The sequence below is a fragment of the Antedon bifida genome, chromosome 2 (assembly GCF_963402885.1).
Source record: "Antedon bifida chromosome 2, ecAntBifi1.1, whole genome shotgun sequence".
Taxonomy (NCBI): Eukaryota; Metazoa; Echinodermata; class Crinoidea; order Comatulida; family Antedonidae; genus Antedon; species Antedon bifida.
Window position 1 is genome coordinate 28,010,120 of NC_136227.1, and position 15,244 is coordinate 28,025,363.

Sequence of the window (15,244 nt, forward strand, 5' to 3'; positions counted from 1 at the left end):
TATTATTATGGTCTCCACATAGTACTTCTACTGTTAGAGGCCGGAAATTTAACAGAATTAGATACAAACAAGAAAATTAAGTATAATCGAGAGTTTTTATTGAAAAGTAAGTTTACATAACGTGGTTAGCAATCACTTTTACCGCTTCGAACGTTTCTATAGCTGTTGGTTCAATAAACCTAGCGGGTAGGGTGAAGCCATATGTTCCATCATCACGAAGCTCCACGGCATATGAGTATTTAACGCCTAGTGTACCGTATGCCCAGTCTATACTAGAGCCAGATGCTTCGTCTGAGAAAAATAAAGACAATTTATTTGTAAATTTATTGCAAATGATATATATATAATGGATCTTTGGAATAACTTACCACTCAATCTAAAAGCGATACCCATCATAAATTAATTTGAAACAAAATACAAACAAATGCTTATTTCAAACCATTTAGAACATTTTGTATTTTTTTTCTTCTCTTTTTTGTGCCTTTTTGTTTAATTTTAATTTTATTTGTCAATTTGTTTTTAAATTTTACCTTTTGGTGACGGAGATTACAACGGTTTTATTGGAAATTGATTTATTGAACTTTTAAAATGTTGTCTTTCATTGCATGAATTCATTCCTTTTTCGGAATCTCATGACTTTACGCTGCATAATAGGCTATATTTAAAAAAAAAATGATTTCGTTCTGGTTTGGTTTCTACTTGGATGGAAAGCAAGGACGACGTACGCACAACGCAAGTTAGTTGACAAGCGGCAGTACGGATTATCTATCGCGCCGTGATTGGTGAAATTACATGTGTTGTGTTTACGTCCTTGTATTACGTCCCAACAAATGCTTAGTTCCCAGTAGGACGTAACGCAAGCACGTAAGCAATTTGACCAATGACAAGTGATTGATTATTCGAACTATCGCATGTCATTGGTCAAATCAATTGCGTTGCTCTTATGTCCTTGCGTTGCGTCCTAGTGGGAACCAACTTTTAGGACGATTACGTACAGATTGTGTTAGCAACCGTTCCGTGCGTGTATTTGGTACCGTAAACTGCAGTCAGAGCTTCCAAGGCTTTCACGGCCAGATTGATCTGGTCGTTGAAGTCGTTAGAATTTGGTAGATTTTTCGTGTACGACCATGGTGACATCCACATCTGAGAGAAGGCGTGAAAATCAATAAAGACTTTTATGTCCGTCAAGGAGCTCATGTAATCGGTGACGCTCTTTAATTCGATCTCAGAAAAGGCACTAGAACCGTAATATAGATCACTACATGGATTTGCACTTGCTCCTGGATCTGTAAAAATTTGAATCTGAATTTATTGACGGGCTGTTTCGTTTTCTGTGGGTGTAAGGGTTAATAGAGAACATTGTAATTCTCACTTACACCACAAAACCCCCAAAATTTATTATATTATATTTTTATTATATTATATATATTATTTATTTTCTTATTACGTGTCATTACTTATAAAATTATTAATAGTATTCGTTACTTAAATAATTCATCTAGGTGATGATGTTAAGGCACTCCTATCTGGGGTTAGGGGAGAGGGGTATCATCTGAGTCCCGACCCCTTACTCCCACCAATTCGATAAGAAGGTGCCCTTTTTTAGATGTAATAAATATATGAGTACTCGTAAGAAAAATTCCCACGTAATTTATAACGTACCACTCCAGTGATAATCCCAGTTGCGGTTGGGATCAGTACCAACGCATCGGTTGTTTGGAGATCTTGTTTTGCGCCACATGCGGTCCTGAAAGTTAATGTTAGTGTTAATTATCTTTTTAATGGTTAAGACACCTGCATATCAAGCAGAAGGTTCCGAGTTCGAATCTCGGTTGGAGCTGCGTGGCTTTTTCCCATACTCATAGATCACAGATTTCCTCATCTTTATCGTTTCTAGATTAACTATACATACGCCCGTGTCTTTGCATATTATATGTAAGGATCTTTAATAATAAAAACATTTCAGAGTTGATGAAAACTGACAAAATGTGATTGTTTACTACTAAAAATTAAGGAGATATACTGTTAGTGATGTGTACAAGAAACAAAAATCTAAAGAAAGTTAATGAAACTATGGAAACCCGCTTTCAATTCATTCATTACACAATGAATTTGTTAGCAACAAATATGGCAGAATTAGTAAATATGGCAGAATTAGTAAATCAAACAATTCACGTTTTACATTATCGTTTGTTCCAAACGCAACACAATTTAAGAGAACATTTAATTCGGTATTTTAATTGTTGCAATATTTGTAGGCTGTCTTTTTTATAAGTATTTTAAATGTATTTCATATCCTATCTTGCCAAAGAAGACAATTTTCAAAAATATTCCATTTTTGACGAATAAAGTTAATATATCTATGTTTATATGTAACCTACAGTATATTGACTGCGGTATAGGCCTAAGTAATAAATATAGACCTACTGATGTCCAAGTGTATTCGTATCCATCAACATTAAAAACTGGTATGATGTAGAAGTGTAATCCATCCATCAAAGTTGTAATGTCAGTGTCTTTGCCATACTTTGAAACAAGCTGAACGTAATTGAAAAAAAAAATAAATAGGCCTAGTTAGTCTAGCATAAAGATGATGAGAAAATGGCATTTTTGTATACACAATTTTGTCGTATAGTACGGACGAAAATGACTAGATGTATTTATCTATTTTGAATAGATAAATATTGCAAATCTATTATAGGCCTATAGGCCCTGTTTCTGCTTCCAAATAAATACCGTATTTAATACGGTATTTTTTGAATACCGTATATATACGGTTTTTTTGGCAGCGGAAACGGCGCTCATTAAAAAAACCGTATTTTGTATACCGTATTTGTGGATAAAATACCGTATGAGGTCAACATCGTGTTTTGATTTTCTGTCGCTGTCAGCTGTTTTACACACGTTTCAATGACGGCAAAATGGGGATAGCTATGCAAACAAGTAAGTAAGTAAGTACGGGGTACTAAAAAATACGGTATCAAAAATACCGTATTTTTATACCGTATTTTGAGCAGTTGCAGCAGAAACAGGCCCATAGTGATCGCTTTCTTCTGCTGACGCAGGATTATAAACTAATTCTTACCTCATGTGTGATATAGATCATTGTTGCTGGAGATACCCATTCACGTGAATGGATACCACCCTCAAGCCATACGATTGGTTTATCTAATTTTGAACTACCAATCTAAATGGAAAAAATAAACAACACATTTTTTTGTCAAGCTTTAATGGTTGGGGGAAATATATTTTCAGCACTGCTTATTGAAAAATGTTGTTGTTGTCTCCTTATAAACATGACAATAATGATGACAAAAACGGGAACATTTTTCTGGCGATGGTATCCAGACCCTTCTCTCCCTGTTTTAAAATAATTTTGCGCAATGATGTAGCAAGCTAAAGGCTATTCTTTGAAACCACAAAAACTGTGTCGAAATGCTTCCAAAGCGCAGGATGCATTATCATCTCCCGTTCGATATTTATCATGTATTTTTTAGTTCATGTAGGCCCTACTCTATCTTTAATGACAATTAACAAAAACGTATATAGGGTATACGTTGTCATTGAATACATTTTTAATAAGATATGTTTAAGCTTACCTTTAATGCGTAAATATTACGTCCTTCATACGACTTTCCAACTGGTACTTTTTTAACAAGGGCTGGATACGTTGATACAATATCATCAATCCACGTGTTTATCTAATGTATTCGATAACAATACATTATTACTTATAATAAGATATTGTTTTATTCATATACTATAATCTGTAAAATTTAAAACCCCAGAACCAATCAAGCAAGGAAACACCTTGAATTATATAGAAAATTAAATTAGTTAACTTATTGGAAATATTGATAGTGCTGACCAATATTGGAACAACAACGTTACAGTTAAAATATTTAAGAATTGGAAACAATGCATTTTCCTGCAAAAGACATTCTATGAGCATTTTTATCATAAAATGAAACATATTAGTGATTTATTGACTTCTATAATACTCTGAATCTTCGGGACTTACCTCGTCTAGAGTGTGATACTCAGTATAATCAAAGCTACCACCACCAATGATCCCTTTGGCGGACATCTCTCTGCTGTGTTTCATCTGGTCGTCGAAGAGAGGTTGAATGTCTTCAATCGCAACATCAAAATCCAATTTGTACTCTTTGGCAATGTTTGCAAGAAGCTTTTCCATTTGTGGAGATACCATTATATCTACAGGCGAGCCTACTGCTCTGATGTCTCGCCAGAAATCTACCTATGTTAAAATGTAAAACAAACATTTCGCTTCTCATAAGTAAATTAAGTATGTATGTAAACGCAAGTAAAAATGTATGATGATTCAAAAAAGACAATGTTAATCTATACAAAAAAATATGTATAAATGTTAATTTATTTAAAATGTGTTAAGGAATAATAATGTAAAAAATATATAACACAAGTTTAAACAAAAATATGTACGGATACATATAATTTGTATAGGTTTTCAAATTCAAATGCTTTCAAAGTATGGTTGTGTGCATTGTTGTTGCTATGCTTTCCAGACTGAGAACCGCACCACTTTCCCGACCGAAAAAACCAAAATCATATTTACTCGCATAACTCTGATGACCAGCAGTATGATGAGTGTTAGTAACAAAAATAACCAAATATTTGTTATTAAGTTTTTGTAAGTTTGTTTTTTACTGTTAGCTTGTTTGATGTCAATTCTTAACTATGTATTACATTTATTCCAACACGCAAACGGTGTAACCAGGAATAAGATTTCACTTTAAGATGGTGATAACCAAAATAAAACCAACTGTTGTTTACCATACCTTATCTTCAACAACAGCTTTCAGTTTCTTTAGCGCCATCATGTCATCGTCGCTGTTTGGGGTGATGCGAAGTACTTTGTACCTAAACAAAAAATACCAAATGGAATGTAAATACTCACACCAATTTGTTTTTATAACATTGTCACTCATTTCTATATGATTATTGTATGTAACTGTTCACTCTTTTGACAAACATTTACCGAATGACGGGGACTAGAAGAGGACTAATTTGAATTTACTCATCTTCATAGTTCAGTACTTTTATTTCAACATTGTCGTTGTTGGTTTAGAATTTCTTTTATTTCGCTTTATACCAGTTAATACCGGTATTATTTTGTCAGAAAGCTTATATTTATAATGTTGTTCTTTTTTTTTATTGGTAATTTTTTTGGTATTTTAAATCATCAAGTGTTCATGGGATAAACTGAGACGAAATATAATGATAAATATAGAGTTGAACATGTTATGTTTGGATTTTACGCACAAAAATTGAATTGTAAATAATAAATATAGATAAAATTGTATTTAGGATTGCTAAATTCTCAATGTATAAATTTAAACACAGTAATCATAAAAACAATCTTATTAATGTCTTTCATAATTAACTAATCATAAGGAATGTGCAATATTTGTACTAAGATTGGTAACATAATGTACGAGTCGTTAAATATTTTATGCTTTTTATCATAAGGTTTTTTTTCTCTTAGACTTACTTATGATTCATGCAATGTTCGTTATTAAATGAATATATGTTTGATCAAAACAAATGCAACTTTAATAGTAGACTATATAAATATCTAATGAAAAAAAAAGATTAAAAAGAGATTAAAAACAACATAGATACACATTTATCATAGATAATTATAAATCCAAAGCCAAAATAAAATGGGACAAACCCATATTAGATGTTAAATTGAATGGATTTATTGAAAAAGTATTAATAGATAATAGTATAAAGAAACTAATACAAGTATAAAATATGCAGGTAGATGAAAAAAACAACTATGTTAATAAGAAAATGTGTTAAAGAGATTGTATGTATAAAAGGAGGAAAGCAGTATTTGTAAAAAGTATATGGGAAAAGATACAAAACAAAATTTTCGAAACTGTGATTATATGTAACGAAATGAATACAAATTTTATTTAAAAAAAAACTTGTATGATGATGATGATAAAAACAAACATTGTTAATAGAATAATATGCAAAGTGACTGAAATGAAAATGTTTTTTAGAGAAAAATATATGTAAAGAGATAAGGAACTTATGTATGGAAATAAAAGATACACCTAAGAAAAAAAAACATTTTTTTAAAACATGGTAGGCCTATATTACGTACTTTACCAATACGCATTGACAAAAAATCAAGTGTTCAAGTTATTGTATGAAAGAACTCCAAATTATACAAAATTGATTTTGGTGGTATCTGTTAAGTAATAAGAACCGGTAATCATTTTCTCAGGCTTAAGGTCTGTCTGCACTATGAAACTAGTTTGACAAAAAAAGTTTGATGTGTGATATGGTAGTGATATACTCAAATATGGTAGTGATGTGACATCATCATGTCCATATATTTGAGTTAGATAGTGTAGTGTAGTTTTAGACTTTTAGACGAGCGTGGTGTTGTTTCTTATTGTTTTGGTGTGTTTACACTTTAGGTATTCTCTACCTGAATGTTTGTTCTTGAAATCTAAAGTTTAACATTTGGCATATTTAAAAATCATTCTGCATCATCCATTACCAAGGGAATACATTGTGCTAAAAATGCGTCGATAAGTCTGTAATTTTTTCTTATGGCAGTTGATTTCCTCTATTTTTCTAAACCCATATTGCAATATTACAATACTTTACCTTCACCATATGTTTCGTTAAACTTGTTTCCCACTAGGACGCCAGACAATGATGTAAGTCGTAACGTAAGTGAATTGACCAATCAAAAGCGATGGATTACTCTAACTGTGGCTTGCGATTGGTCAATTTGCTTGCTTTGCGGCTTACGTCCTTGCGTTGCGTGCTAGTGGAAACCAAGCTTAAGAATAAATATTTTGATTATAGGTGCTAGAGATCAATCAATATAAACACAAACGAAGAAAATAGGAAACTGATGAAAGATTGTAGGCCTATACTTACCCATCGTATCTTCGTGGTTCGGCGGCGCAGAGCACGACTACAGCGGCCAAACAAACCAATCTCAGGTCCATATTGACTTTACTGGTTTCACCAAAGTGTAGAGAGAGACAAACCGGTGTGCTCTCTTAAATACCATGCAGGAGATGCTCGGACCATTATTTATCGATGATAGGCGTACGTAGGCATACGTTATGTGAGCAAACAGGTGGTTATAAATTGATTATAACAAATCTATCAAAATTATTTTTAGATAATGTCTCTGTAATGAATGTCATCAGTTTGCAAAATAAATTAAAACAACAAAACTTAATATTTGTTTAAGAAAGATACGAAAGGTAATAGAGGGATGTTGCCCCATAGCACAATGTTTTCTTACGTTAATTGTTGATTACGGCTAGGCCTACGTAAGCAACATCCATAGATATGTGGAATTATCTAATTAATTAAACATCCATTTGTTGAAACAACAACGTATGGTTGTTTATCAAGATAAAAACGGGTACTTCTATTGCAGACTCCATCTGTTGCATGATGAAAATAAGATAAGTCAAAGGTTTGATGAACAACAACGTATTTAAGTTGAACCCTTGAATCAACAAATGGAGACTTTTATCTGTAATTTGTATTTGAAGACATATGACTGCCACGTGTCAGTGATGAGTTACTGGCTAATACAAGGCGTAGGTTTACACGAGGGAGTGTGCGGATTGCACATCCCAGAGAGGTGGAACTAAAGTTTTGAAACATCTCACAACATCTTATCAAAAGATCTTATTACAAGCAAAGCTTTTATTGACTACATAGTGCAGGGAAGAAATCTTTCTTTTTTTATTGTTAATAATGGCATACTTTGGCCGAAAATATTACCCTGATTCCTGCAATAAGAAAAATCAGGTTTTCTGCTAAAACAAACGCCATATTGCAAAAATTATGATATCAAATCGAATCCATTGCATTAACAAGGATACACATTTTGACAAAAAGAAGAAAGAAAATTTTGTTTATTTTTAAGAAACAATTACGAGACGGTTTAAACTTAAATATTTTATATTTCATTTGACTTTTTCTAAAATGATCTTTTCAAAATTCAAAGGAACCAGTAAGCATATTTGCTGCTAAACATCAGTGGATTTGTATGGTTTTCGTCAGTTCTACACGTGTGAGACTACATTAAAAATAAACATACGTATCCAATCGCATAGTTTTACAGGATTATAGAAGAGTGGAAAACCCTGATTGAAATTTTCAATTTGGCTCATTTATAGGCCTAATATAATAACTTCATTAATATTCCATTAAGACTTGTCTTGTTGGAACGTTGGTGCACGTTAACAAACTTGGTACACTATCCGCAAAGAGAGGGTGGAGAGCCTAATCCGAATGTCCTCAGTTTCCAGTTAAGCTTGAGGACAAATATAAATGTAAATATAAATACCTTCAACAATATTGATATTGATATTGTTATCTCAGCCTTTATCAATAAATAAATTATATTATAAAATAATAATAATCAATTTTGAATTAATTAGAATTTTAATGTTAGGTTTAATTTCTTTCTCAAAAGTACCGTGTAGGCCCTATAATTTATATTCGCACATTAAAGTGCAATATATTGCTTAAACACGTCGTTTAGAATTGTTCAAAGTGGGCCTATTATAACCAGTATCAATTAATTATAAACCAAACCATTCTGTTTTGTATTGATTCACTGTAATTCAGTTTGAATGTAGTAATATTATTCTGGACCATATTGTTAATCTGACGGTTTAGATTAAATTCCGGGCGAAATATTCAAACCTGACGTCACATTTAATATGTGAAATTTTAAAAAAAATCAACACAAAATACATTAGTTGCATGTGGCGCCCCATAGAACATTACGTAATTGCTATTTTTGGAAACCATTTTACCAATCAGAATACCATTGAATGACATCATTATCAAGTTGTTGTGACAGTGTTTGGTGGCGAAAACGTCAAAGATACAGACTTATTTTAGTTTATTGCTCGGTTTTTGTTTTATATATCAATAATTCAACTGAAAGAATCGAAGACGTCTTATATATATTTAAACATGTGGTATCTTCAGCCAGTTCTGGCCTAGCATGTACTACCTACTTGCTAGCTAGAGTGAGGACTAGCCTAGCTAGGACTAGGTGGCTAGGCCTAGTAGTAGTAGTAGTATATATTAATGTTATGTGTGAATAAGCTGGGTTTAGCCCTAGACAGAGAGAGTGTTTTCAAGCGCTGGGGGCTAGCCCAGGCTTGGTCATAACTGAATAATGTCTTTTGGTACAATGATATTCATGAGGACCAGGCAGTTACTAGGTCAACTAATAAAACACAGGGCCCGTGGAATCCAAAATGAAATAAATCATAAAAGGTTTGCTGACCGAAAATGTCTGCAAAAACGTGATTGTAGGGATGAATCGCAACTTGTTCGTCCATCGTCCAATATCTTTCAAAGATATGGTCTATTCAAGGCCCTCCCAGAAGCCAATTTTAAAGGGTTTGCTTCTGTGTTGCGTCGCAGTGCCACTATGAGGCTGATGGCTTCCCGTGATCAGGTACTTGGCAGAGGTTCTTTAGGCCTATTCGCTTTTGTTGGTATTTCAATGGTTGGAACAGGAATAGACTCACTCTATAGTGGATCTAAAAATGGTATGGAGGATAAATTTTATGAAGACTTTTGTTCCAAAATCAGGGTAAGTTCAGGTGACAAAAGGTATTTTAAGATTGGGTTCTCAAACAACCAAGAATTAAATAAGTTTAATATAGTAGTAGCCTAGTATATTATAACAAAATAAAAGAGAATTTATATTTTAAAAGTATCTTCTGCTGGCCCAATTTCAATACGAAATTGTTAATAAAAACTATGCAATCTGAAATAAATCTTTTCCTCTAATTTTTAGAACTCGTGTAAGAGAACTGAACAAGAATCAAAACCAGATGTACCTGACCACGTATCTGGATATGAGTTTTGCAAGAAACCTCTTGGCAATGGCTGCAATGGACTCATATTTGCTGCTCGCATCAAAGAAGACATTGATGTTGAGACTGAGGCAGATGGATGGGACATGATGGAAGAAGAGGTCAGTCGCACAAAAGAAGAAGATGGATGGAATCTGGTAGAGGGACACAAAGAAGAAATGAGTCCAGTGAATACCGAAGAAGATGACTATCCTATTGCTATTAAGGTATTATAACAACACAATGAAATCATTGTGAAAATTAAGAAATAATAAAATAAATCTGCATATTAATTTGCATATACATTAAAACATTTCCACCGCCTATGATGACAGCAGACTGACTTTTCTTTTTTTATATAGATGACATTCAACTATTTTGCTTCCTCCAACTCGGACGATATTCTCCGTAAATATGAAAGGGAATTAGTTCCATTGAATGGTGTTGCCTCTGCTGGCAAAATGACATCGCTGTAAGTCTTGGAAAAATGTTTTCAGATTTTAAAAACTTATCTAATCATTTAATTGGATCAACAATTAACTCTTTTAGTAAATGAAATTGATTATAGATCATAAAAGTGTGGTTTTCAAATTTCTATTATAAAACAGGCAGCAATAATGAACAAGGACCCTCCAATTTCACTCAAAATTATGATGCCTGCATATTCTGTGTTCACTGTGTACACTATCAAACTAGTTTGACAAAATGTGATGTGCCCAAATATGTGGTGATATGCCCAAATATGGTAGTGATGTGACATCATCATGTCCATATATGGGCACATCACATTTTTGTCACATAAAGTTTGAAATTATAGACAGAGCTTTACATATGGTGAAATGCTGTTTTTAAAATTACTATTATCTAACATAGATTTCATTTCTGTTTACATGGATTTTTGTGACAAAGGTAGCAGAGAATTCAAATGTCTGCTGATTAATAAAATTATTTTTTGGTTCAACAGTCAACTATCACAAAAGAAAGCCTTAAAACATCCAAATGTCGTAGACTTGTACAGAGCGTTTGTTGATGATGAGTATCCCCAACTGGACTACATCCTGCAGCATCATCCAGCTTGCTTACCCTCTGCTCTCAATCCAAGTAATGGCCTTGGTAGAAATATGACAATGTTTGTTACTATGAAGAGGTTTGTATGGTTTTTATTCTTGCTTTTGAATTGGAACCACAGCTTGCGAAGACGACCCATTCAACTTTTTGTAAAAAAATTGAAATTATTGTGGAATGTAGTAGGCAGTATTGGTTGAAGAGTATTTTTATAGAAGTGTCATGCCGGTAGGGCCCGGTATTGCCTGGTAGGGTTTTATGATATAAAATGTTATCAAGTACATGCTAACATACAGTAGTATTCAAGATGTCTTGTTTTTCCTTAGTAATTAACGTCGGGCTTACAAGATAATGTGACTAATAAATGTTTTTATCTGTGTGTATGTTTGTCATTTGATTGTTTAATTTCATATCAATTGCTGTGTATTATTTTATTCAACAATTGAAGGTACAGAACCATTGTACGACCCAGTCATTTTTTTGTAAAAAAATTGAAATTATTGTGGAATGCAGTAGGCAGTATTTGTTGAAGAGAACCCATTTGTGTAGATGGGTTATGCCGGTAGGGCCCAGTATTGCCTGGTAGGGTTTTATGATATAAAATGTTATCAAGTATATGCTAACATAATATTTAATATTATTGTGTTATTTAATTGATTTAATTGTATGTTTTATACATTTTAATAATATAAAAAAACTGTCAAAATACTGTGGTAAAGTGATGTTTTGTTATTGTTGACGCGTTATGACGAAACTGATTGTAACTTGTTTCTGTAAAGAAATTTATATATAAGTTAAATTTAATTAAATAAATAACTAAAGCATCTTAATTACGTGTACTTGACATCATTTTATATCATAAAACACTACCTGGCGATACCGGGCACCTACTGTACCTGGCGGGCCCTACCGGACAAAGATTAGCATGACGGGTAGAGAGTGCCTTCTATAACTGCTAATGTGACCAAAATTAAAATAAAATATTTTTATAGTATGGAGTTCTTCCTACACAAATATTTTTCTTTTTTCATTAGAAAAAAATGTCAATCCGTCAGGACTTTGCTCATCATTGCATACTTTTTTATTCTTAAAATATTTAATTTTGTTATCTAGATATGATATGAATTTGAAGCAATATCTTCATCGTTTTGGAGAACAATCGGAGCGTGCAACCATGATAATGCTGACTCAGCTATTGGAAGGAATCACATATCTTGTTTGTCAAGGCATTGCTCACAGAGACCTAAAGAGTGATAACATTTTGGTTGAGATACAGTCGGGTACAAATTCAAAATAAAAGTTGAAAATGTGTATATCAAAGGTGGTACAAATTAAGAATATATATGTAGTAGAATAATAATGTAAATAATGATAAAGGCACAAACAACTGTAGCATTTCCTATTGTGGTACTTTAACAAACCGATTTTAGTAAGTGCTGCAGTACTAGCTAGTAGCTCTCTCATGTACTTAATTGCTTCAACAACCAACATTACCATTGTAGGTCTAAAGCTCTGTCTACACTATCAAACTTTATGTGACAAAAAAATGTGATATGCTCATATATGGACATGATGATTTCATATCACTACTATATTTGGTCATATCACTGCCATATTTGGCCACATCACACTTTGTCAAACTAGTTTGATAGTGTAGACATAGCCTTAAGTTGTTAAGTTTTTGTTTCCCAGTGTAATAGTGTCTGGCCATCTTGCTTGATGCCATGCCAATAAAGACAAACAGCAGTGTTGAATGTTTCTAAAACATGATCAGACAATTATTATGCATTACCATTATTAGTTTCTTGAAAATGGTTAGTAAATCTGGTTTTTTTTTTACATTGTATTATAGGAGTTTGTAGATTAGTGATTACTGACTTTGGTTGCTGCTTAGTCCAAGATGACAGGAGTCTGAGTTTACCATACACCAGTTCATATGTTGACAAAGGAGGGAACAGCGCTCTTATGGCTCCAGAGGTACATTATAAAAATCAGAAATTTGTTTCACTTCCTGGTAGTAGGAAAAAGAGCAAGAGATTTTATTTTAATTTTGTGAGTGGAGGTTGCTTAAATTGATGAGAGAGAGTTCATTTTTTTGTTACGCCAAGAGAATTGTAACCATTATTATTTTTAAACCATAAGATGAAGCATATTATTTTAACTCTGACCTTTTAATAACACCATTAGTGGAAGACTGTGAGATAAAATAATATAGCAATATATATAGCATATAGCAAATTCAGTACAAAAGGTCATGAAATTAGTCAAGAAAATGATTTACTGTACCTTTACTCTCAGTTACTGTAGGTTTGTTCTATCCTACAGATCAAAACAGCAATTCCAGGGGAGCACTCTACTATCAATTACCGGAAATCAGATGCATGGAGTGCAGCAACCATTGCATATGAGATTGTAGGCCTCCCCAACCCCTTCTCAGTTTCACAGAACACTGCTTCTAAACGTCTGGACAGCAGAACGTATCAGGAGGCAGAGCTGCCATTTTTTGGGGATGGTAAACATCAACTCACACAAATGGTTTGCCATAAGCTATTGAAAAGAGACCCTGATGAGGTATGTACTGATGCTTTTTTATTAAAGAACTATTATGACCTTATATTAATACTTTCATCCATTTTCCATTAAACTATTGTGTAACTACTTCATTCAATTCTCCATTAAACTCATCAAGTCCTTTCTCCATTATATAGTCCATTACATATCTCCATTGTATATATACTTGTGCACTGATCAGGTGACTTAAGCTAAATCAAATTAGTTTGACAAAAAATGTGTGATGTGCCCAAATATGGTAGTAATATGACATCATCGTGTCCATATATGGGCACATCACATTTTTTTGTCATATAAAGTTTGATAGTGTACACAGAGCTTTACATCAACTGAAATAGTCTATAAAGGTCTTTCTTTCTGTACACATAAAAAATGTCCATCTACTGTACTAAATGATGCGTTTTGTTAAATTACAGAGATTATCTGCAGCAGTTGCAGCAAATATTTTTCATCTGTTTTTATGGCAACCGCAATATTGGAAAGCTGCGTGTTGGAGTACGGGACATGTGATACCAAAGGAAAACCATGTTGTTGATTGGTTGGGAACGCTTTATGTTGAGCGGTGTATGAAGCGTGTCATAGGTACAAACGTACCATCAGATTACGGTAATCTCGTTGAAGAAGATATATGTTGCACATTTTTGCAAAGAGTTAATTTAGATAGTTTGATGAAAGCGGTGGACGCTAGTCAGGCACAAATTGTTAAAGAGTTTATAGCGTCACAAAGTTGTAACTGCAAACTGTAAAAAGGTTGGCTTTATGTAGTATGTACAAAATTATGCTGTCATCCTAATCATCATAAACATAATTATTTTCATTTACTAACTGTCTATACCATAAATATCATGATCATTAATATTTCTATTAATTATCATATTAATCAATAAAAAATAAAATTGATATCAGTATAATAGTGTTTTAATCATTGTTACTACCGTCGGTACCACAATTTACCATTAATATCATAATCATCAATATTTCTATTAAATTATCATATAATCAATAAAAGATAAAATTGATATCAGTATAATAGTGTTTTAATCATTGTTACTACCGTTGGTACCACAATTGACCATTAATAATACAAGCATAAATATTTCTATTAAATTATCATAATAATCATATCAGCTGTCATTAGTATTAGTAGTGTTGATGTCATCATGATAATAATTATAACTTCGTCAGCATTTTTTTTTCTTCTTTATTTTTGTCACAATTATTTTTTACTGTATTTGGCACTAAAACTAAATGAAACATATTGCATAGAAATTAAAATACATAATGAGTTCAGTTTAAAGTAAAGATATGCATGAAACAAATTAGTCCTTATTTTGCTGTTATCTGAATATTTAGTGAGAATGATTCACGAATTAGTATACAAATAGCATTAAGGAAAAGTAGATATTTTTTTTAATTTTTTCTTTAAAAAAGTTCTTTATATAACAAAATATGCTGAAACATCTGAAAGGAATGCTCAAATTGGAAACAACATAATACAGTAGAGAAAGGTGTAAATTCCTACATACATTTAGTATACATGAAGCATGGACAAATGCATTTGATGTAAGCTAGATAGGGCTAGATTTGCATAATTATTACCTGCATTATTTGAAGTTATATTACATGTATATTTAGTAATAGTAAGTAGAATTCATTAGAAATAAACAATGCTTATTAGTAGGACTATTGGCTTT

At 32.6% G+C, this 15,244-nt stretch overlaps 2 protein-coding genes across 2 annotated transcripts; one reads left to right on the forward strand and one right to left on the reverse strand.

Annotated features, from left to right (window-relative positions):
* Positions 1 to 112: 112 nt before the first annotated feature.
* On the reverse strand, positions 113 to 7,065 carry LOC144835576 (carboxypeptidase B-like). The gene is made up of 9 exons (XM_078690657.1): positions 6,946 to 7,065; positions 4,818 to 4,899; positions 4,022 to 4,258; positions 3,600 to 3,701; positions 3,086 to 3,187; positions 2,428 to 2,538; positions 1,663 to 1,747; positions 996 to 1,280; positions 113 to 291 (listed from the first exon to the last, which is right to left on the reverse strand). The coding sequence occupies exons 1-9, from the start codon at positions 7,014 to 7,016 to the stop codon at positions 113 to 115; spliced, it is 1,254 nt and encodes a 417-aa protein (XP_078546783.1). The 5' UTR covers positions 7,017 to 7,065.
* A 1,846-nt stretch (positions 7,066 to 8,911) lies between these two features.
* On the forward strand, positions 8,912 to 15,233 carry LOC144858905 (serine/threonine-protein kinase Pink1, mitochondrial-like). Its single transcript, XM_078715049.1, has 8 exons — positions 8,912 to 9,649; positions 9,857 to 10,141; positions 10,277 to 10,386; positions 10,879 to 11,061; positions 12,093 to 12,259; positions 12,832 to 12,956; positions 13,305 to 13,550; positions 13,967 to 15,233. Exons 1-8 carry the CDS (start codon positions 9,227 to 9,229, stop codon positions 14,294 to 14,296), a joined length of 1,869 nt encoding a protein of 622 aa, XP_078571175.1. The 5' UTR covers positions 8,912 to 9,226; the 3' UTR covers positions 14,297 to 15,233.
* Positions 15,234 to 15,244: the final 11 nt, after the last annotated feature.